This window comes from Lacerta agilis, chromosome 1 (assembly GCF_009819535.1).
Source record: "Lacerta agilis isolate rLacAgi1 chromosome 1, rLacAgi1.pri, whole genome shotgun sequence".
NCBI lineage: Eukaryota > Metazoa > Chordata > Lepidosauria > Squamata > Lacertidae > Lacerta > Lacerta agilis.
The window spans coordinates 105,155,327-105,179,813 of NC_046312.1; the positions used below are offsets into that span (position 1 = coordinate 105,155,327).

The window sequence follows — 24,487 nt, forward strand, 5'->3', positions numbered from 1 at the left end:
GACCTCACTCCTTCTTCTAACAGGAGACACAAATCTCTTTTGCTAGAGGGCCTCTCTGATTTGGTCTTAAAGCAACAGTACCAATATATTGCAGTTATTATGAGTTAAATCTGGGAGACCTATTAAATCTGCAGTGCCTCATTTACTCAGTCGCTTGGAGTTTCCCCCTGCTGCTTGCAGCATTTGAATTTGATTTGCTCAGCATGCACGGTTCCCCCCCCCCACTCAAAAAACTTGATTCAAATCTGCCTGTTTAAGTTAAATGTTAAATCTCTATAAGGAAGACCCCAAATGAACACAATGCACCAACATTCTCTCGGTAAGTTTCTTGCAGGGCCCACCAACGAAGAAATCTGTGCATGTTTAGGATTATTTCATTCATTTATTTCATTTCATCTATGAATCAGTTCTGTGATACTTCTTGAACACCACTGTGTTCAGCGGCCTTATTTTATGTGGGCATTTGCTTACACATCTCCTCCATAGATTTGTGTTGAAATTGCACATGCTTTTCATCTATAAATGCACATTTGGAAATAATTGCTATAATTTTTAAAACAGAAATACAATCTGCCATTGTTGGGAAGACTACAGCCAGGTGATCTTAATGTCTGCTTAGCCTGCTATCAAGGTTCTTGTTTCTTCTTTCTTGTGATTTGTTTATCTCTTTTTTTAAAATTATTTTTATTTTTTAATGTTATATTTTTCAAAACCACATTTTGGGAATGGTACAGACAGAAGAACCTAGATCTCAGAAAAATCTATTTTTTTCCTACAGCAGCTAGGATTTTGTTAGCCCAGAAATGGCGGGTGAGCAAGGTCCCAAATAAGAAGGATTGGCAATTAAAAATGACAGAATAGGCAGATTTAGCAAATCTAACAAGAAAACAAGAGAAGAAGAAGATCAAGTATATAAAGAGGAATATAAATTTTTGTGTGGAGTATTTGGAAAACAACTGTAAACCTGTGAAATCGTTAGTAGGATTAAGGTGAATTCAACAGCATAACACATAACAAAGGAATAATGAAGGAATGAGGGAGTTAAATGGATATACAAGAATATGCCGGATAGGTGGGAAAATTAACGGAACCAGGGAAGGGGAAGAAGGGAAGTTGGAAATGATTGGTTTATTTTAAAGAAAGATATGAATGGGGAAACCTTTATTTTAATGTGAATGTGGTGATTTGTTTATCTCTTAAAGCCAGACAACCTTACAAAACTGGACTTATTTCAAATACAGCAAGGAAGAAGATCCTTTCCGGCCCGACTTGGACAGGTGGGAGGGACAACCCACCTGTCATTCAGCTGACATAATGACATCAGGTGATTGTCCTGCCCACCTGTCCAAGTCCCTTGTGCAGCATTTCTGGAGTGCCCAGCAGTCGGCTGGTTGCCAGGCGCTTGGGAAACATAGCACGTTGGACTTCGCCAGCCCTCTGCTCAGCACTTGGGAAACCCCAACCATACAGCGGGCAGTTTTGCTTTCTGCAGGGGTCCGGTTGCGCAACTCAGTTCCCCACAGGGAATTCAGCTGTGCAGCGAATCCAATGGGCTTCCATTTATTTCCCATCAGCTTATGTCACATATGACTTCTGATGTGTAGCAGGTGGCCATGGTTTTGTGACAACAGCCTCATGGGCCAAACTGGGACCTCTGCCAGGGGTTTCCCGCTCCTGCAATATAGGAGTGTCCTCTGAAGTAGGGCACATGGGCTGCCTAGTTTTAGTTCCCTACCGAGACTGCAGCCTAAACCCTCATTTATCTGGGAGAAAGCCCCACTAAATTCAATAGGATTTATTTCTGCGTAGACGTGGTTAGGACTGTGCTGTAAGTGTGTATATTATTGCAACTTCACTGCACCAGACTGGAACTGCCGTTGGATTTCATCACATGTGAAATCTCACGTTTCATTCAGAGGTTCCCGCCTAGACCAAACATGTGAGGAATTTCAAGGGAGGTGAAGATCGAATTAAAAGAAACCTTAGGAAGGTTTTGCCACCATAATAGTGCATAGAAAAGCTGTACCCATTCAATGCATCAGAAGCCTGGGCTGTGTTACTTCCAGCTCCTCCCCTGTTTGCAAAGTTACGGTGCTAATGAGAGAGACATTGCTGCCAGGCTCCTTACAGAACCTATATAATCACTCTTTAAATTAGTGCTCTTCTGTGTTGTATTGGCTTTTTTTAATGTTAACTTTCTCTGAGCTATAATTCTTCCCCCCTCCCCTTTAACAATTGGAGCAGCTGAATTCTAATTACATTACCAACAAAAAGCTCATTAACGCTGTTAATTGGCAGCGCTTCCAAAAAAACTCTTTTGCTGAATTTAATATTTTCTAAAAGAGTTCCTATCAGAGTTTAATTTAATCATCAAAAACAGCTTGGCAGAGGCATTTACATAAAGATGTGTCTGTTGTCTGAAAAGTCTTCTCATGGCAGGAGAGTCAGATGGGCTGAAACAAAACAAAATAGCTGTAGCAGCACAGCAAGTCAACTCCCTACCTCTGCAGTTTTAGCTCGGTAGACCGGAGGCAGCCAACATGGGGCCCTGCAGATGCTGTTGGATTCTGGGTCCCATCAATCCCACCACCCAGCTTGGCCAAAGATCATCGATGATGGCAGCTGGAATCCAACAACATCTGGATAGCTACCATATTAGGAACAGAGGAAGCTGCCTTGTACTGAGGCAGACTAGCTCTACACTGTCTACATCAGTGATGGCCAAACTCGGCCCTCCAGCAGTTTTGGGACTACAATTCCCATTATCCCTGACTACTGGTCCTGTTAGCTAGGGATGATGGGAGTTGTAGTCCCAAAACAGCTGGAGGGCCACGTTTGACCATCACTGGTCTACACTCATAGCTCTCCAGGGTTTCAGGCAGGGTTCTCTCCCAGCCCAACCTGGAGATGCTGGGGATTGAACCTGGGACATTCTGCATGCATGCAAAGCAGATGCTCTACCACTGAGTCATGGCCCACCTTTGCACTTGAACAATCCATCACTTGATTGCTATTTCTCATTGCAACGACTCATTTGTGCTACCTGGGCTTCCTTTAATTTCATCGATGAACAGTTCTATGGCCTCCAACAGAGTGTCATGATCTCCATCTGACCTCAAAGGAGGTCTTCCCTCATAAGCCTTCTTTCGCAGGTGCAGAGACTTGAGCTGGGGGATGAGTGGGTAACAGCAAACAGTGTGTGTGCTGAGGGTAGATCAGGGGATCCAAAGGCCTCAAACTCCCCAGACACATTCTCCGAAAAAGGGAAGGGAAGACATTATCCGTGGAGCTGGTTGGGGACCGTGGAGAGGGGAAAGCTGGAGGGTGGGACACAGCGCCCCCCCCATGAAAAGGAGAAGACCAGAGAAACAACACCATCATCTGCCATAGGTGAGCCCAGTAAGGCTTTGGATTTGACAGTCCCTCCCCCTGGCATCCTAAAGGTGTTCACATTACTGCCCTAGAGTGCAGTAATGTGTTTCTGCCGGAGCATTTCACAGCGCTTCCCCCACAGCTATTCACACCAGCACAGATTAATTAGCAGCAGATTCGTGTCCTTTTGTGCATACGCCGGAGGGCATTGAATGGCGGGAATGTCTTTACGGTGTTCGTCTCATTGGCTGGAGATGAATTAGGAACGGCTTAAGGACACCCATCAATTGGTGTGAAGCTGGTTTGAGAAACAATGCATCAAACAGAAGTATTTCACAACAAAGGACAGGATGCATATGCATTTTGGATAACGTCATGTGAGCATATATTTAAAAACCCAGCACCGGGAAGGCAGTGAGTGCACAGAAAACAGAAGTGTGGACACAGTCTAGGCTACCTTTTCCTGTAGGAACAAAGCAAGCTGCCTTATACTGAGTAAGTCCATTGGTCCAATTGCCAATACTGACTTGCAGCAGCTCCCCAGGATTTGAGGCAGACCATATTTTACCTGGAGCTCCTAGAGATTGAACTTGGGATGCTCTATCACAGAGCTATGTCCCTTTCAGAAATGCTCCCTTACCATAGGAGTCAACTCTTAGGGACCGAGGGGGCATCAGCCCCTCCAATAAAATATTTGAGGGGGCTGCCCACCCCCCAAAGTTGATGGGCATTGCCATTCAAATAGTGTGCGTGCACTGCATCATGTGATCGATTATGCGGGCTTACGTGCCCCAATATTTTATTCAAGTTGGCACCCTGTCCCTTACATGTATCTGACCCATGAGGACTGAAGGAGGAAAAGAAGCAAAATGTGTAGCCTTCAAAACACTTGTTTTTGTTTTTATTTTATTGTTCATTTGTTTCCCAACAAATAAGTGTACCTGGATGCAAACTGTAATATTATTTGCTAATGCACATGTGTCAACAAGAGACTGTCCATGCCAAAGCCTTCTTTAATTCTCGCTTTCTTATCCTGTTTCCGGAATATGCTTAATCTGTGCAGCTCATGTTGCTTTCTAGCAAAGCACGCGTCGTTCTCCTTTCTGTGCAGGCCCATGGAGAGGAGGGGCAGGGGACTCTCCTTAAGCCAGGGAAAAACACTGCTTGAGGAAATGGGTCATGTGGGTGTAGAGGTGCTTAAGAGAAAGGCCTGGAATCCCATGGTCCTGGTCAGCATACCACTGAAGAGGAAGAGAAACACATATTTTAACCCCATAATTAATTACAGTACCAGGATCTAAAGCACCAGTGGAAGCTAGTTCTGTGAACAGCAACCCTCCCCTCCCTGCTGGCCCCAAATGCTACACAGCAAATCACACTTTTGAAAAGAGTTTCAAGGGCAGTCTCATCCTGCGATGTGGCACAGGGAAGGTCTGCTTAAAGAAGTGAACCTAGCCCTCCTCCCCAGGCCCAGGGGACACAATAAATATCTGTGATTTTCCTCTTCCAAGGTGCTTAAATTTGCATATAAGGAAATGGCCAGGGCTGCAGTTCCAGGGATCCACCAGTCTCCCAGCTTTTACAGCTAACTAAGCATTATCTATATAACCTGTTTTCAGTTACACATCTTTGTTCTTGGAGCACAAAAGTAATATTGAATAGTGCACCTCTGAGCATGTACAGAGTGAGCAGAACCACTCATATCTATCAGAGATCAGGGAAAGGCGACTTTCAGGTATATTGTGGTGCTTCGGGAGAAGCATTCATTCTCTCTCTCTCTTTGGTTGTTTTGCTTTTTTTTAAACAATATTTTGATGTGAAAAACACTTAGAGGGTTTTCAGAGTTCTGCCCATTTAATGTTTTCAATACAATTTAAAAAAAAAAATGGCCGAGATCCTTTAACTGGAAACTCAGCTTGGAAATTCCTGCAAAGCATGTGCTCTTCTGCTGTGCTACATACAGTCCCTGATAAACCTAATCTTGGAATTAAACAGTGCAACATTATAATTAAATTGTTTGATAATATCTACCATTGCCTGGAAATCCACTTGTGCATTGACTAAGGCTTTGGAGATCTGTGCTGAGTTCTGAAAATGTACATTATCTGAAACGAGAAAGGGGGGGGAGGGACAAAATGAAAATGGCTGCTTTAAAAAATAACAAAAACCCAAACACACCTGGTAAAATACCAGAAAGCACACAATTGTGCTGCATTAGACATGCCATGAGTTATTAAACTCTACAGCAGACACAGAATCATGATCAACAATGAGTCAGCTTTGTTTGATGTGCTGGAAAGAAAAACATAAAATGTATTGCGAGTACTGACCCTAGTCGTGGGCACAGAAGAAAGCTTAGCGTTTCCTAACCAAAGTGATTTCTCAGTATCTGTACTAGCTTTTCATAAACCTCACCATCTGCTGTTCCATGGATGAGAAGGTACTCCACATCACGGAAGTTCTCTGCTTTTGCCATCACTGTCGAATTCTGCAAAGTGGAGGGCGGGGAGAGACAGAAATGAACAACTCAGTGGTTGTCAACCTCATAATAGGAAATCACGTTAGTGAAAGATGGAACTCTACAGTGGCACTTGGTGTCATAGTGTTATAACGCATTTAAAATGCTTTTTCTTTACTGATGTAGCTGAGTCCAGTGAAGACAGAGAGAGAGAGGACTCTGACCTTGAGTGGGCAACAGTGCACAAGGTAACAAACCATTCTCATCAAACGATTTTCAACCCCTTTCCCTCCTGCTACCAACTTCTCCGAATCTATACTCAAGTATCATGGAAGCAGTGGAAGGTAGAAGAGGCACACATAGCGCTAAGCCAAGGAAAGAAAGGCAGGGAAGGAAGTTGAGGTTAACTGGTAAAAGGAGAAAAAGAAAGAGAGGGAAATGTTTCGTTATTCTTACTCTGTAGTGCTCCAGATTGTCTTCTTTGGTTGGGAGACCCATAAAGCGCTCCGTGTAGATGGATGCTGCAAGAGATGATAGCATGTTGATGACAGGATACACACACGAAAGTCCATATGCAAGAATGTCAATGGCTAGTAGCCACGAGAGAGAGAAGATGCTCTGCCTCCATGGATGGAAGCTGTGCGTCTCTGAATACCAGCTGCTGGAAACCACAGATGGGGAAGAGTGTTGTTGCTCTCATGTTCAGCTTGCAGGCTTCCCATAGGCATCTGGTCAGCCACTGTGAGAACAAGATTCTGGACTGGATGGGCCATTGGCAAGATCCAGCAGGCTCATATTACGTTCTTCTTGAATAGCAAATGTCAGCAAGGTTTACTCCTTGCTGTGCATTCAGATGTTCAAAGACATTGCTCTTAATTTCCAACAAGGAATGTTAAAACCCAATGTTTGCCCTGCTGTAACTCGTGAACCACTGGACACAGGTCACCAGACATACATTAGTGGCCAAAACATGGGAAGCTTTTGGGAAATCTGTATTTCTAAGCTTTGGTGGCTCATAACATCAGTCATTTTTGGAATAATACTATAAAATCATGTATCATTAGAAAGACAATTCAATGCAGAATATAATGCAATGAAGTTTGTTGAATAACCTTTATACTATCAAAGGTTATAGCAAAATAAAAGAAGGCATACACTCCAAAAACCAAAGATAAAGGGCATTTCATAACATCCCACCATTTAGAGTACCATTAATCACACAAATTCTCTCCCCCCCCCCCACCTTTTGCTGTCAATCAGCCCCAGACTAGATGGCAGCTGCATTGCATTTGGGCAGCAAACCTTCTTCAATTCTTCTTCTTGTGCACTTTATTCCATCACTACCAAATATGGATATCCTGTCTTCAGAATAAAAATAATTCAATGTAGTTTGTTGCATTATATTCTGCATGAAATTATCTTTCTAGTGATATATAATTTTATTCTTAAAAACACTGTTATGAGCCATCAATCCTTAGAAATACAGTGCAACTTTTCCTAAAAGTTTCCACAGCTTTGTCCACTAGTGCATAAAATGGCCCGCAATTCATGTACAGTAGCCTTCTGAGGACTTGAATAATGAGCTGTCTGGGGCTGCAAAAATGCAGAGCAAAGCACAATACATGACTCCCAGCATAGTTGCATGTTGTGCAGTCCTGGTCCACATTAAAAGCATGATTCAGCCGAAGTTTACATTCTGAAAATCCCACTGATCTCACGGGGAAAGGAATTGAGCACATGTGCTTATCTCTCCCTCTAGCATCGCAACAACTTAACAGTGCTTAACTTTGGCAGCACCAGGCCCTAAGGAATTTGCAGAGGGAGTGTTTTTGCTTTACTTCTGGGAATAGCTGCCTTGCAATATGGGGAAAGAATCAGCAGTAGTTGGGGCCAGTCATGGGAGGGGACTGGTGGAGCTGTACTCATAAATGTTAGGCTGGCGGTATCTTAAGGCTATGAACATCCACCAAAACAAACTCTTTTTTCCCCCTTGTAAAAGGGCCACAGACAACCACGTAATTCAGTCAGTGCAAATATTTATTTTATTTTATTTTTTGCAAAGGGAAGGAAAATTTATTAAGCTAACTGCTTCTTAAACCTTGTCTCGTATTCAGAACTCAGGAAGGCTATGGTGGGTGATTTTAATACAATCCGCCATAAAATGCATAAATTGCAAGTTGGTTTCTTTATGCCAAAGACATTTTTATTTATAAATTCAGTCTTGCTACACATGGAAATGGGTTCCTATGTGTGGATCACTGCACATATAAGATGCCGCTGGAGAGGGGGGAGACCTTTGAATCTGGTCCCAAGAATTACACACTTGGCTGTGAGTGAAGGATGGTCACTGCTGTACTTGGAAAGAGCCTCCTTGCACCCCCTTTCCCCTGCTTTCCATCCTTTTAGAGTGCAATTCTAACCATGCCTACTCAAAAGAAGCTAGCCTTGTTGAATTTGGTGGGGCTTATTTCCCCCCAGGTAAGTAATGTATGGAAGTGAGAGCTGGACCATAAAGAAGACCAATCGCCGAAGAATTGATGCTTTTGAATTATGGTGCTGGAGGAGACTCTTGAGAGTCCCATGGACTGCAAAAAGATCAAACATATCCATCCTTAAAGAAATCAGCCCTGAGTGCTCACTGGAAGGACAGATCCTGAAGTTGAGGCTCCAGTACTTTGGCCACCTCATGAGAAGAGAAGACTCCCTAGAAAAGACCCTGATGTTGGGAAAGATGGAGAGCACAAGGAGAAGGGGACGACAGAGGATGAGATGGTTGGACAGTGTTCTCGAAGCGACTAGCATGAGTTTGGCCAAACTGCGGGAGGCAGTGGAGGATAGGCATGCCTGGTGTGCTCTGGTTCATGGGGTCACGAAGAGTCGGACACGACTGAACAACAACAACAACAACAACAACAAGTGGGGTTTGGGCTGCAGTCTTAGCAAAACATGGACTCTTGCTATCACTTAGCAGAGAGTGAGAGTGGCACACAATTTTTGTAACAATATTATTCCATATGAAAAACATTCTTTGACTGCCAGCTCAGTTTTTCTTATTTCCTCAATACTCACTGCTGTAATAACCAGGAACTGTGCAAACCGGCCTTGGGAACCATGCTTGGGGTGTGTGTGTGTGTGTGTGTGCGCGCACACACACGCACGCACGCACGCATTTTAAAGAAATTGTTCCTAGCTGAGGCCAGCAGTTCTTGTAAATTTCGCAAGCAGCAGAGCACCTCACAGTGACATCATTGCTAAAACAATTCATTGTCTGTGCCCTGCTTTCAAGGTGTGATGTTGACAAGTTGTTTCCATACCATAATACTCCCAGCTGGAGACAGGAGCCACTGCCATCCCGCACTTAAACACTCCAGTGCCAGACCCAAGCGCCAGCGAGGCAACGTAACCACCGTAAGACTAGGAAGAAACGGGATGGAAGTTAGTAACCTTGAAATGAAGTACTACTAGCTCTCTAAGAATCCAAGTGGTGAAGCATGAAAGCCAAAGGGAATATTTGCTTTGGCAGCTGAAGGTGCAACATAAGCCAAGGATTCTCCAGCATAAGTCTGAGTAATTCTCAGCCAGGCACAGGGACAAGTAAATGGGTTGTGCAGTTTCTTTCCATTTATGCAGTAGCTTTCCTTGTGAGTTTGATTCCTAGTGGTGTAGTCCTTTGTGACCAGATGTTCTGTTATGCTGCTAATCTCAAGAACAGTGGGAGGGAAAGCAGCAGTGAGGAAAAGAGTCTGCAAGACAGGTAGCATTAATCAATCCTCATTTCCCCAAGTGGTGCCATTCCCACAGCAGCTCTAGAGCATTTAGTTTTCTTTGGATGGGACACCACTAGAGTAGTTCAATAAAGTAACTTTGTGCTGTACCTATGTACCAGGGCCAGCCCATGATGAAGCCAGGCGAGGTGGCCTCCTCAGGTGGCAGGATCTCCAGAGGCAGAAGATCACAATGTAGATACAATTCCAAGCGTAATTTAAAGTGTGGGTGCTAACCTTTAAAGCCCTAAGTGGCCTTGACCCTGTACAGTGGTACCTCTGGTTACGTACTTAATTCGTTCCAGAGGTCTGTTCTTAACCTGAAATCTAATGGGGCCTCCTGCTGCTGCCACGCCAACGCTGCCTGATTTCTGTTCTCATCCTGAAGCAAGGTTCTTAACCCGAGGTATTATTTCTGGGTTAGTGGAGTCTGTAACCTGAAGCGTCTGTAACCCGAGGTATCACTGTATACCTGAAGAAGCATCTCCACCCCTATCAATCAGGCCTGACACTGAGATCCACCTCCGAAGGTCTTCTGGCAGTTCCCTCACTGTATGAAGCTACAGGGAACCAGGCAGAGGGCCTTCTCGGCAGTGGTACCCTCCTTATGGATAAATAACTATACAACTTTTAGAAGACATCTGATGGCAGCTCTGTATCGGGAAGTTTTTAATGTTTTCTGTTTTATCATGCTTTTATATGTGCTGGAAGCGGCCCAGAGTGGCTGGGGCAACACAGCCAGATGGGTGGGCTATAAATAACAAATTTTTATTATTATTATTATTATTATTATTATTATTATTATTATTATTATTATTATTATTATTATTATTATTATATCTTTATTCAGGGCTGGCCCACCTACCCGGTAGGAAGCCTGGTGAGGCGACCACCTCAGGTGGCATGGTCTACCGGGGTAGTCAATCCTGATGTTAATCTTCCTTCCTTCCTTGCTCCTGATGTGTCACATTTCATATTTCTGGAATGGTCTCCAACCATCTGCATAGGCTGGGTGGTGATACTGGGCCCCAGTGCTATTTCTCTAGACAAAGTGGTGCTGTAACTCACCATAAGACAACTCCCCTTTACTCTTATAATGGCAGTGGTGCCCACCTGAGAGGTGCTGGAACTCAATTCTGGTGGGTTCTGGCTGGAAAAATGCCAGAGTAATTTATTACTGGGGATGTGAAATTGTCCCTCTGATCAAGATGCTCAGGAAGACCTTGAGATGCAGAATGGAATCAAGGAAGCACCCAAAAGAGGAAATGTTGTAGTAATGGGTGACTACAACTACACTCACATAGACTGGCTAGATACCTCTACCAGTCACTGTGAAGAGGTAAAACTGGGTGGCCATACAAATGTAGTAACTAAAAATAAACATTATTTGGAGTAAGATTCACGGTGTGCAGTGGGACTTGCTAACTTCTAAGTAAAGTAATCACAGGATTATCCCGCAACGTTGCAATCCTATGCACAGTCACTTGGAAGCAAGCCCTACTGAACTTACTCCTGAGTAAACATGCACAGGAATGGGATGAACAAGCGGGAGCTACAAAGGACCAGCCCACTGACAACATTCTGCATGGATCTTCATCAAGTGCCTTCTGAAAGGAAATAAATCACAGAGCTACTGACAGAACTCTGGTGTGTAGCAGCTAAATAAAGACTTGGAGCATCAGAGTGCAGTGCCTTCATGCCCTGTATTCAAGACACATCATGAAGCAGGCTCTGATCATCCCAGACAGTTACATAATCCCTTGCTTCTTGCTCACACCCACAATGCTGAAATGCTTAGCTGCCTGCCATCTAGGGTGGAATGGAGGCTGACTCCCACGTCCGCTGCTTCCTGGCAAAAAATTGAAATGACTGGGGACTAGTGGGTGAGGTTGAGTTCACAGCTGGACCAATTGACTCAGAGAGACAGAGGACTTATAATCTGGAAACAGCAAGAAGGGGACCACGGAGACAAATAATAATAATAATAATAATAATAATTATTATTATTATTATTATTTGCAGGGCACAAGGGACTGAAGGGGGAGATCTGTAAGCATCACTTCTCCCTTCCATCCTTCAGCTGGTGGGTAAAAGGTAAAAAAGGTAAAGGACCCCTGGAAGGTTAAGTCCAGTCAAAGGCAACTATGGGGTTGCAGCGCTCATCTCACTTTCAGACCGAGGGAGCCGGTGTTTGTCCACAGACAGCTTTCCAGGTCATGCGGCCAGCATGACTAAACCACTTCTGGCACAACGGAACACCGTGAGCCAGAGCACATGGAAATGCTGTTTACCTTCCTGTCATAGTGGTACCTATTTATCTACTTGCACTGGTGTGCTTTCGAACTGCTAGGTTGGCAGGAGCTGGGATAGAGCAACGGGAGCTCACCCCTCCAACCTTCTTGGCAAGCCCAAGAGGCTCAGTGGTTTAGACCACAGTGCCACCAGCTGATGGGAATATCCCCTGAGCAGAACTTGCCTTAGAGGATGCTCCACAGTTTTTGAAGTACCCAAAGATAATCAACGTGCTCTAAAGAATTAAAACTTAAAAGACAATTCCTTCCCATGGGCTGAAAAACTAAAATGCCAAGAAACGAGAGAGGAGGAGAAGAAGAAGAAGAAGAAGAAGAAGAAGAAGAAGAAGAAGAAGAAGAAGAAGAAGAGTTTGGATTTGATATCCCGCTTTATCACTACCCAAAGGAGTCTCAAAGCGCTTAACATTCTCCTTTCCCTTCCTCCCCCCACAACAAACACTCTGTGAGGTGAGTAGGGCTGAGAGACTTCAAAGAAGTGTGACTAGCCCAAGGTCACCCAGCAGCTTCATGTGGAGGAGCGGGGACGCGAACCCGGTTCACCAGATTACAAGTCTACCGCTCTTAACCACTACACCACACCGCAAAATGAAGGGGAGATGGGCAGAGAGAGAAGCTTTGACACACGAATGGCAATGTCAGTCATAAAAGAAAAATTATTTTGTGAACTTTCCTGGGGAAAAGAAGCATGTTCTTCCTATGTTATTTATTCTACTTGCCCTCGGGTGTTCTTGGGACTGGGTGAGCTTAGCAAACTCAACATGTACACCCACCCACTATTTCCCAGATACTAAGCCCAGCTTCAGAATACCTTATCCATAGCATCATTCAATCACACCCTGCTAGAAGAGGACGCCTATAGCTATGTCAACGTTGGCCATCAGCCCAATACATAAAATAAATTAAAGTTTGTTAATATAAGCACTCGGCATCAAAACAATAAAATAAAACAGTTTGACCTCTAATACCAGCAAGTTTACTCTGCCCTGTATTGTGCTTCTGGGCAAGCTGCTCTTATGGGAATCCAGGCCAAGGAAGAAAAACAGGAAAAACAAGCAGTGTCAGACCTAAGATAATTTTTCCTAGCACAGTTGAAGAGAGTGAGACCATAACACTTCTTGAGAGATAATCAGAGACTAAATAACGTTAATGAAATGGAAATCATCGGACACTTGAAATTAATTGTTGGCTAGCAACTGACTTAAGTCTGCAGGTTCTGTACTGGATCCTGCTGGGGAACTGTTCATCCTAGGTTTAACAAACTCCCATTAAACCGTAACAGGCTCATTCAGACTTGTGCTTGTTCCACCACTTTCCCCCTGGAAAACCCAGTCTTCACTGCTGAATCAGAGCAAGGGACAATCAGGTTCTCTGCAGACTAACATTTGTTCTGATTCAGCGCTAAAGAGTAGGTTTTCCCAGGAAAAGTGGCAGGGCAAACAGAATACCACTCAGACCCATTCTGTTTTGGGTTTCCCCTCCGACCCTCTGGAACAGATGTGCAGGGGGAGAGGGGGCGAGAGATGAAGTCCCATTGCTCAAGCAGAAGTCCTTGTGCTTAAGAGATAATCTGTTTAGATGCATGAAGCACGATTAGATTACAGTTTGCCCAGGTGTGGCCATCATGATGTCTAAAATGGAAGCAAAAAGCTTTCAAAGCTGTCAGCCACACCAGAAGAGGAAGGGAAAGCGTGTGATCTCAAATCTCATCTAGGCTCATTCTCATAATGCTAAACTATGGTTCAGCATTATCTCATAAAGAATCAAGCCCAGAAGAAGGACAGTGTTGATGCAGCTGAGGTAGTGATTAAATCTAGTATATATTGCAGACATGCAACAGTTTAGATGTCCCATGGAGAAGAATGAAAAAAATGGAGCCCGTGCACAAGAAACCTCCATGCACTTCACCAAGGCATTTACAAAAGGAGCTGTAAGCAGAACAAGGTTAAACAAGCTTGTTTTTTTTAAGTATACGTACCCATCCCCATATGGCTATCCTTTTTTCGTCAATGAATCCCATGTCTATAAACTTTCTGTTCAAAAGGAAAAAATATGTTTTGTTAGTTCAAAAAACAAAGGTGATAAAATAGCTTTTGCTTTTGAATATTTTGGGGTCCCATTAAGATTTGTTGCTGTCGTTATGCAGCAGAAAATTATGGTTATTGCTCTAATGAGTTCAAACACTCTATGATTTAAACTAGGGTTTGAAACTGGTGATGCTGAACACAATGGGACACTTTGGGTAGTAACATGGAACAATAGTTTAGTGCACGATGGGGAGGCTCAGTACTCTTCCCTGTCTTCTTCTGCTGTGCGACAGGAGGAGGAGATTGAAAGTTTCTGGTTTTAATTTAAACTAACCAGAATCCCTCCACTGCATCTTGAATTCATACAAGCCAGGATCAAACTGTGGCTCGCTATGTTTGGATGTGATGAGGAGCCCTGGTTATCTTAGAACTGATCTACTCCTCTTGTCGCATACGCTTGCAAGAATCTTACGCTATCAAATACTTGGTATACTCAACTTCAAATACTGACTCAGTTTTCATGAAGAGCAAGGTACTCTGATGATGGTACAGTAATTTAACATGCAAATTATCAAAGCATATCCAAAGCCTGATTCAATATCAATCAAGCCTTATACCAACAATTCAAATCAATAGTTATGACCTATAAAGCTCTAAATAGCTTGATATTTCAACATGAGTTTGTTATCTTAAAAGTCTTCATGAAAAGTCCTCTCTTTCTGCCACCCGCTTTCCTCTCTTTCTGTCACCCCTCTTTTCACCTCCTAGCCCCACACATGGAATTAAGACAAAGACTTCTTGTTGCCCACCCTTGTAATAAACAGGCCCCAAATATCCACTCATCTTAGGACATGCTCAAAACCCTTTTGCCCTGGTATTTTCCAGTGCAGGACAGTGGCTACCGTGAGGAGCATCCCAAGTTAGAATCTCTTGCAGTGAGGAGAACCCCAAGTTAAAAACCTGACCCATCTATTATGAGTGGCTTTAGGCAATTTAGTCTCTCCCAGCAAACCTACACGGCTGATTTGCACAAGAATAAAACTTTTCCTCTGAGTAACTCAGTAATGAACAAGGAGAAAGCATTGTGCGTAGCCTATTTGTAGCTCTCTAGCTAAAAGAACGAGGAACATAAATGCAGGCTGAAAGGTACTTAAAGAGAGCTCAGACAGGGAAGATAGCTGGCAACTTAAAGCAAATTACTGTATTTTACATTACAGCTTCTGGAGAATGCATAAACAATATTTTGGAGAGTTTTCCCAGCTAAATTACTTGGGATTATTTACATCAGATAATCTTCAGCTGCCAACCACAAGAATGTCTTCATTTCTAAATTGGTTTTGACAAAGGAACAAAAACAATATACAATCCAGAGATCTAGTCAACAACTCTACAATACGCTCATTCCAGATTCCGCCTCAGGGGGTAATTCTGTATGGTCAGTCTATTTTTGGCTACAATACGAGCTTATTCCACATGTGCTTTTATGTATCAACATTGCAACATATTGTACTGTATTGTTATTTTCATCAATAGCATTTGCTATTGCTTTTGAATCCTAGTGATTTCGTCTGTAGTTTTTGAGCTTGAAGAGAACCAAAATGACCGCAGATTGCATTACTAAAACCAGGGTGCAGTGTGCAAAACTAAATGGAATTGTGGGGAGGTGCCAAAGGGGGATGATTTGACACGTTATCTTAAAGCAGCAGCCAGTTCCATGAATTTTTATTTATTTAAAAAAAGCTAAAGACAAGCTATGAGAGGGCAAGTGGTTAAAGAAGAAGAGGAAATGACAGAACGGCAGGAACAAGTAGGTCAAGCAGCTGTTTACTATTCCCCAGTCTGGGGCTTGCTGTTTTAATTATTATTACAAAATAAAAAACTCGAGGAAGCCAAATTTCAAAGAAAAACAAACAAGGCCATTTTCACACCGGGAACCTCATCAACCTCCCCGAGGAGGAGCCCACACAGAGCAAGTGAGCAATTCAGACCGGGTGGAGAGACTCAGCAAATTTCTCTCTGCACAGCATTCTCCATCGGAGTTCTTGCTTGGCCTTTGCAGTTACCTGTTGCTTGCAGATTTGGAGCTGAAAAGCTGCAACCATTCCAGTGCAAAGCACACTGAATGCACATTGGGCCCTATCAACCGAAGTCAATTGAATGCGTGTTTTCAGACACATTTTTCCTTTTATTTTTATTTTGCAGCAAGTTGAGCCATTTACACACACACACACACACACACACACTTTTTACAGCAGACTGCCAAGAGATGTGGGCAGCCTCAGATTTTTCTTTTTTTGGGAAAAAATGTTTCCAGTATCTCTTGCATTTTTATTGTTGCACACCATTACGATATCTACTAATGTTTAGTTATCTATAAATTTCCTGAATTAAATGAATGAACGAACGAACGAACAGAAGAGCAGCTTGGTTTTACTTTAACCTAGTTGGACGGGCACCCACCACATCCTCTGTTGTATCTGAACACTTTAGTGCAATTAAAACCAATTCATAAGTTTTATGGTTACTATAAAGCAGGGCCTTCTTGCACCGTGCAATAGAAAAGCAAGTACGTGATGGCTAGGGGGCTCAAAATAGTGTAACATCTCATCTGTGTCAATCTTCGTTGCTGGTTGTTGTTTTTTTAAGTGAGGTTAAAGCAACATGATTCTTGATAGGAAGAGGAAATGGAAGAGTCAATAATCAGAAAGAGGACATAAGAGATAAAACCTGTTTAGATAGGCATGTTATCAGGCATATAGATCACTGGTGTTGGAGACCAGAGTTCATGGGTTCCATTTCCGACTCTGCCATTCAGAAGCAACCCTACATCATTTGCAAAGCCCTTTCCCCAACGGATTGTAAAAAATAAAATAAAATAAAAATTCAAAGGGGTTCACCAATAAAATAAGACGTAACATTAAATGGTTAATAAAGGACAGTCAAAAACATTCAAAAACTGATAAACAATTAAGATCAACCATAAGCTAAAACAGATGCAATTACTACATGTCTAGGTGGGCAACGAAAAGAGCAGAGTAAAGGTGCCTACCTGATATCAACAGGCAGGGAGTTCCAAGGTGTAAAAGACTGATTTGTTTCAACTGCAGAATTAGTAATACGTGGCACCCTGTAGCAGGGCCACATCCGCAGACTGAAGTGGTCGAATGTACGCATATGGCGTAAGGGAATATTGCAAGTAAACTTGTCCCAAACCATTAAGGGCTTTATATACCAATGGTAAAACCCAGTAACAAATCGGCAAACAGTGAAAATCTCTGAGTTGAGCTGTTAATGTGCTAATAGGGTCTCACTCCTGTCAGTAACCATGCTGCAGCATTCTGCCCTAGCTTCTGTTTCCAGGTCAAGTGCGACAGAAGCCCTGCATTCAGTGCACTGCAGGAAATCATGATTGAACTCACCAATGCCTGAACTACTTTGGTCAAGCTCTCCCAACCCAGGAATGACCACTGCTGTTGTAACAGTCACAGCTGCTTCTAGGCACCACTTCAGTGGGAAAGCTGGATCCAGAAGCAACCTCTTTCACCAAGTAATGCTCATTTTGCCAAAATGGGATCGTTTGCTCAGTGATAACGGATGATGAGTACGGGAACAAGCAAACACATTGCTGCACCCCCAAACAAGTGACCAAGTATCTCATGCATGAAAAGCACACCCAGATGTTTGTTAGTTATCTAAATTCGAGGTGTTCTTTGTAACATTCCCAAAAGAAAATGAAATTTGAACTAGCATGATTATTAAGAAAATTCAGACAAATTCGTGGAGAATAGAGCTACTTATTCATGGAGAATCTACTCCTTTCAGCTCCTATGCTGTACCTCCACTGTTGTACACCAGTGAACATCAGTTACTAGGAAGCGCAGGTGGGGAGAATGTTGTTGCTCTCAGATTCTGCTTGTGGGCTTCCCATGGGAATCTAGTTGGCCATTGTGAGAACAGGATGCTGGACTGTATGCAGCTAATATTTAAAATGCCACATTTGTCTAGCAACGAGAGCTATATCAACACTATACAGAACCCACACAGTCCTTTCTCCTAGAGCAGGGGTCCCCAAACTAAGGCCAGGGGGCTGGATGCAGCCCAATCGCCTTCTAAATCCAGTCCGCGGACGGTCCGGGAATCTGTGTTTTTACATGAGTAGAATGTGTCCTTTTATTTAAAATGCATCTCTGGGTTATTTGTGGGGCCTACCTGGTGTTTTTACATGAGTAGAATGTGTGTTTTTATTTAAAATGCATCTCTGGGTTATTTGAGGGACATAGGAATTCGTTCATATATTTTTTTCAAAACAGTCCAGCCTCCCACAAGGTCTGAGGGACAGTGGACCGGCCCCCTGCTGAAAAAGTTTGCTGACCCCTGTCCTAGAGGCTTGCAATGTAGGTTTGCAGAACCGCACTCTTTCCCTTACCTTACAGCTGAGATCTGATCATCAACTTCATAAACCCCAAGTTTCCGATATACCGCGTATAACATTTCATCGCCTTGGAAGGCTGTCCCCCTTCCATCCACGAAAGCCACCACAATCTCTTCTTTGCTCGCAAGGTAGGTCGTCCAGCTGACCCCAAACGTGTGTTTCACGCTTTGACTGCAAGGTCCTCCGTACCTGCAGCGAAAATTCACAGAATCTCAAATTCAGCGCTATGGACTACAGAACACTCCCTTTTTATTAAAGGAAAAAGGAAAAGCAAATGGTGGCCAAAAAAAAATCTTTAACAAATACAGAGCCTAGGCAAAATGGAATCACTCAAGTTCACACCTGAGAGGGCTTAGGCACGTTGCCTTCCTTTTTGTTTCTATGTTGTGGCACATAATATATTGTTACTACGTAAGGTGTTTTGTCACGTTGCCTTGCCTAACACAGGGCTGGGGGACCCGGGGTGCTCCAGATTACTCCAGCACCCATCAGCCCCAGTCAGCTTGGCCAATGGTCACATTCTCTTGTAGGAACCTGCTGGGGGATGCATGGCAGAGGGTGGGGGCAGGGGGGGAGTGAGTGTACAGGACGCTACAGTCAAGGGATGGAAAACAACTGAGGTTCCCACCCTCCCATTCTCTATCCAGGCAGACAAGCGGCATTATTACACTTCACCTTCCAACCAGGCAAAAGCACTTGAGGTAGATGCAGAGCAAGGCTGGTGAGGGGCATAGCCTTGGACAGAGATGTAGCTTGGGAAGAAGAGTCCCAAGGACCAGATAAAAGTGGCCCTCAGACCTGACATTTACCAGACCTGATCTTATAACTACTATTTTAGTAGTTACTACTCTACAGTCATTAGGTGTGAGCGTATTTGACACTAATTGTTAAGGGACACCCAAATGAAGCAAAGTTATGTTAAAGAAAAGAAGCAAGCAAGGATAAATAAACACAATTTTACATACACCTGTATGAGAAGGGGATACTTCTTGGATTTATCAAACCGTGGAGGGAGCACCATTTTGTACCACATGGCTGAAAGGGGGAGAGAGAGAGAGAGAATGACAAATAGCGAATGCTGAAGATCCATCACCGCATCTAGTGACAGCGAATTCTGCAAACGAATTGTGCATTTTGTGAAGAAGTAGTTTGGGGTGGGGGGGTCTCTCCTGAATCACTGGTGCATTAAGTTTCGTAGAGTGACCTTTCCCTCAAGTTCTAGTACTATGAGGGAGAAAAGGCGACTCTGTGTGTCCACTTTCTCCACAATAGGCATCATTCTGCACACCTCTACCATGCCCACTTCCTGCCACAGTTGCTGTTTTTCCAAATTAAAAAGGCCTAGTTGTTGTAGCCTTTCTTCACAGGGGAGTCACTCCAGCCTCTTGATAGTTTTGAATACCGTTTCCTACAATATCATTCTGGGGGTGGGGCAATAAGGACTGTGCACAGCATTCCAGTCACGATGGCGTTCTGCACTGCTCAAGGTGACAAACTGCCATGTTTCTGCGCAGTTATGGGGCTCCTTCAGAGGACCTGCTTACGCGTCATTCATCCTGATTTGCCTGCACAAAGCTTATGTAGGGGTTAGACTATGGGCTTCTCCGCACTTCCTCTTTCCCCTAGAGAAAAACACTCTTTAAGGCTCAGTCGGAACAAACAGCAATTTGGGCTTTTCCCAGATTGCCATTTGTTCCAATCTACCTCTAAAGAACGGGTTTTCTCTTGGGAAGGAGCAGAGCAAGGGAGAAAATGGTCGAGCCCATGCTTTCTAGTTAGGGCACAAGCAGATGTGTGTACAAGCTCTATGGCTACTTATTACTAAGTATTCGTTCTGATTTCTTTGCAGGGAAAACAAAATCGAAAATTCTTTCTAGTAGCACCTTAGAGACCAACTGAGTTTGTTCCTGGTATGAGCTTTCGTGTGCATGCACACTTCTTCAGATACACTGAAACAGAAGTCACCAGATCCTTAAATATAGTGGGGGAGTGGGGAGGGGTATTACTCAGAAGGGTGGTGGGAATGGGTGATAGGCTGATAAGTGTGGAAAACCTGTTGACGACTCTAAACGGCTGCAATTAGTCTTGCAGGGAAGGGGTGAGATGGCTAAAGATGGCTTTGTTATGTATAATGAGATAAGAATCCAATGTCTTTGTTCAAACCAGGTTTCTCCATGGTTTTAAGTTTGGTGATGAGTTGCAATTCAGCCACTTCTCTTTCCAGTCTATTTCTGAAATTTCTTTGTATTAAGACAGCTACTTTGAGATCTTTTATAGAATGTCCTGGGAGATTGAAGTGTTCTCCTACTGGTTTCTCTGTCTTGTGATTCCTGATATCAGATTTATGTCCATTTATCCTTTGGCGTAGGGTTTGGCCTGTTTGTCCAATATAGAGAGCTGAAGGGCACTGTTGGCATTTGATTGCATACACAATGTTGGAAGATGAGCAATTAAATAGTCCTGAGATGGTGTGTTTGATGTTGTTGGGACCAGTAATGGTGTTATCCGGGTTTATGTGGCAGCAAAGTTGGCATCTGGGTTTATTGCAGGCTCTGGTACCAGTGTCCATGTTGAGTCCTGTTTTTGTATTATTGTGGGTGAGGAGCTGTTTGAGATTGGGTGGCTGTTTGTATGCGATGAAGGGTCTTCCTCCCAGAGCTTGAGAAAGAGAACTGTCATTGTCTAGGAGAGGTTGTAGATCTCTGATGATGCGTTGTACTGTTTTAACTTGGGAGCTGTGTGTGATGACTAGTGGTGTTCTGTTATTTTCTTTTTTGGGTCTGTCTTGCAGCAAGTTCTCTCTGGGTATCAGTCAGATACCCAGAGAGAACTTGCTGCAAGATACTCAGATACTCAGATATTTGCAGGGAAAGTATATGATATAGAGCATTCATCCTGTTTTGCTTGTGCTGTGGTTATACATCTTCCTGCATCCCACACTTTTCAGTGCAATTTCCCATCACTTTCTTAAATGCAAGATGTCTCTTTTTTTAAAAAAAAGTGGGTTTGTTGAGTCAAAAAAGTGAGTTTGTTGAGGGTGACAGAACGCTTTATCCCACTTCAACTGTTCCAACTTGCATTTCTGGTAGGTGACTGAATCTTTGAATCCTTGGCAGTCTGGAAAGGACTACAGTTACCAAACATGAAGCATTTAAATAGCTACCATAGCCACTACTCTTCCCTTGTCACTCATAATGTAAAATCAAAAGGGGAGGATATATAGTCGATTGTACTTACTTATACCATCCACTTCAAGTTTGTCAAAATCTGTGGTAGGCATGCTGATCTTTTGCAGAGAAGATTCCAAATCCCTGTTGGCTTCCAAAACTCGAATTTCTACATAGATAAAAATTTAGATTCACAATACATTTGCCATTGGTTAGCATTCTTGTTATCATCATTACTGATTTCTGAATCTCCTTCCAAGTTTGTCCTATGACATTTCACAGACATATCCTCAAAAAAGAAAGCTAAAATAATTTTAGAAACGGTACAAAAACAACCGAGTATGGTTGCAATCTAATTATTACGTGACAGGACACAAATAGAGAATACATGTCAAATCTGTTAGGGTCATGCGTATAAGTGAATATCCTGTATGCAAATAGCAAGCATCTGTGTGGTTTTAACAGTAACAGAGTGTTCTCTTCTATGGAGGAGAAAATAGGAAAATATTTGCTGGGACTAAACCTCCTTGGATCTATGATAACATCTATTGCTGAGTTGGGGTGTATTGCTGGGTTATGGTGCTTGACAGAGCGTTTTTAAACCCTCTCTGGCAAGCATAGGCAAACTCGGCCCTCCAGATGTTTTGGGACTACAACTCCCATCATCCCTAGCTAACAGGACTAGTGGTCAGGGATGATGGGAGTTGTAGTCCCAAAACATCTGGAGGGCCGAGTTTGCCTATGCTTGCTCTCTGGAGTTTGAGCAGGAAAGAGATGTAATATGTAGAAGAGCTGGGAGACGGGAGTGGTAGCCGTTGAAAGAAAACTTTCAAAAATCTATTAAGTAATGAAGTAATAGGATTAAGCACCTGAAGTGTTTAATGTGTTCCACCAATTGATTAGTTAAAGGAGCTCACTTTTCCCCCAAAGGATCTGTATATAATTTTAGATTGCCCTATGCTACAGATGTATGACCTAAGATAACACCAGGCAGTGCTAGCACATACATAGCAAAACAGTTACAGCTAGATTACATTGACAGCAAAACTCTCCCCCTTACCCAGCACTTAGGGAAACCACTTCCTGGTCATGAAATACCAGAAGATTTCCAGCGTAATCATGAACAGGAAATACCAGAAAGCTTAACAACTGACTTAGTTTTGCAGACAGGGCAATGCTTAGACTGCTATAAGTTTAAAGGGAGGCAAATAGGCCACAAGGGCAAATGTACAGCCTGATCCTCAAAGAGGGAGAAAGACATAATGCACAAGACGAATGATCATAATAAAGCGGATGGCTGGTAGAAAGTATCTGGAAAATGCACGACTGGCTGCTTATATATCTGGCTGTGTATGAAACCCTGGCCTTTCTCCACCATGGGCCATCAGTTCTGGGTAGAGCAAATATGCAGGAGAGATGGCTTTATGGGGTCAGGGTTGCACCCCACCCTGCACATGTCTGTTTCAATATCTGAACTGAACCGATGCATGCTATTGAAATGAACAGGCGAAGGTCTCCACCTGCAATGCCACCCCCCCATCAATGCACGTGCTCGTTCTGCCCAGAATAAATGTTTCTACACATGTTGATTGCATGTTATAATGTTAATTACTGTAACACTTGAAGCAGAACAAACAGCGAAGGGGAAAGAAGGCAGGTGGGTAGAATGTTTGTTTTATGAATGCTTTTTTTAATAATAAAAAATCTTAACAAAAGCTAGGTATATAAAACAGGCAGAGCACATGTACTGTATCTAATCAGATTTTCTGCCCGTTAATGTACTAAAAGTGCTTTGAGATCAAACTCAAAATGGCTTCATCTTTAGATTTATAGCCTGTTCCTATCCTGAAGTTGAGGCTCCAGTACTTTGGCCACATCATGAGAAGAGAAGACTCCCTAGAAAAGACCCTGATGTTGGGAAAGATGGAGGGCACAAGGAGAAGGGGACGACAGGGGATGAGATGGTTGGACAGTGTTCTCGAAGCGACTAGCATGAGTTTGGCCAAACTGTGGGAGGCAGTGAAAGATAGGCGTGCCTGGCGTGCTCTGGTCCATGGGGTCACGAAGAGTCGGACACGACTGAACGACTGAACAACAACAACATATTTGACTGTAATAGGGACTTAGTCATGGGTAAGAGTGCATAGGATTTCAGTACGCTTAAAAGCACGTGGCTGCCCCTAAGAATCCTGGGAACTGTTGTTTGTTGAAGGGTGCTGGGACTTGTTGCTCTGTGGTGCGTAAACTACAGCTCCCATGATTCTTTGCTTTAAATGTGCTTTCATTGTACACTGTGGATCTGAATTTAAACCAATCAACTGGGCACACAAACATGCATAGTGATAGATACCTCTGTCGTATCTGCTCTCGTAAATAGTAGAAATGGGAATGCCTGGACCTGCGATGGTGATTGGAAGAAAAAGAGAATTGGCATTGAATGAAACAAGAACTGCAAAAAAAACCACCCCAGAATTATTACTTCTGAAAATAGCACAAATTTTGTTGGCTAGATACTTGCATGTAACATGTTCCTCTTTTGTTCATCACATAAGGAGCTTTGGGTGTTAGGGTGGCAGTATTTATAAGTACACCAACAGAAAGCACTTATATTTACACACACACAGTCACACTGCGACGTTAATCAATTCTTCCTTCCTGCCACATCCAGCTATATTGCATGCATTCTGGAAGGTCCTGCAATCTTCAGGAACTCTTTCGAAATCTGTTCTGAAAGGTCCCTCACCACCACAACCCTACATAACTCTCTCTCTCTCTCTCTCTCTCTCTCTCTGTGTGTGTGTGTGTGTGTGTAGGGAGCTGTAGCGGGCAACAGAAGGAGGAAGGTGTCCTGCTGCATGGTTTCCTATAGTTCCCAGGAGTGAAATGGTTCCTAGCATTCTTTCTTAGCACTTTGCAAACTACAATTTCTAGGCTTCTCCAGGGATGGGAGAAAGGACG

At 43.3% G+C, this 24,487-nt stretch overlaps 1 protein-coding gene across 5 annotated transcripts in view; it reads right to left on the minus strand.

Annotated features, from left to right (window-relative positions):
- Positions 1–4,247: 4,247 nt before the first annotated feature.
- The window catches only part of LOC117055997 (prolyl endopeptidase FAP-like), a 56,186-nt gene continuing 35,946 nt past the window's right edge, over positions 4,248–24,487 (minus strand). For all 5 annotated transcript variants that reach the window (XM_033165996.1, XM_033165987.1, XM_033165979.1 and 2 more), the window contains 10 exons: positions 23,880–23,927; positions 21,600–21,698; positions 19,328–19,397; positions 18,357–18,551; positions 13,882–13,936; positions 9,145–9,244; positions 6,287–6,351; positions 5,788–5,860; positions 5,404–5,477; positions 4,248–4,613 (listed from right to left, as the gene is read on the minus strand). In XM_033165996.1, the coding sequence (XP_033021887.1) occupies positions 4,515–4,613; positions 5,404–5,477; positions 5,788–5,860; positions 6,287–6,351; positions 9,145–9,244; positions 13,882–13,936; positions 18,357–18,551; positions 19,328–19,397; positions 21,600–21,698; positions 23,880–23,927 (878 nt within the window). In that variant the 3' untranslated portion in view covers positions 4,248–4,514. The remainder of the gene's footprint in view (positions 4,614–5,403; positions 5,478–5,787; positions 5,861–6,286; positions 6,352–9,144; positions 9,245–13,881; positions 13,937–18,356; positions 18,552–19,327; positions 19,398–21,599; positions 21,699–23,879; positions 23,928–24,487) is intronic.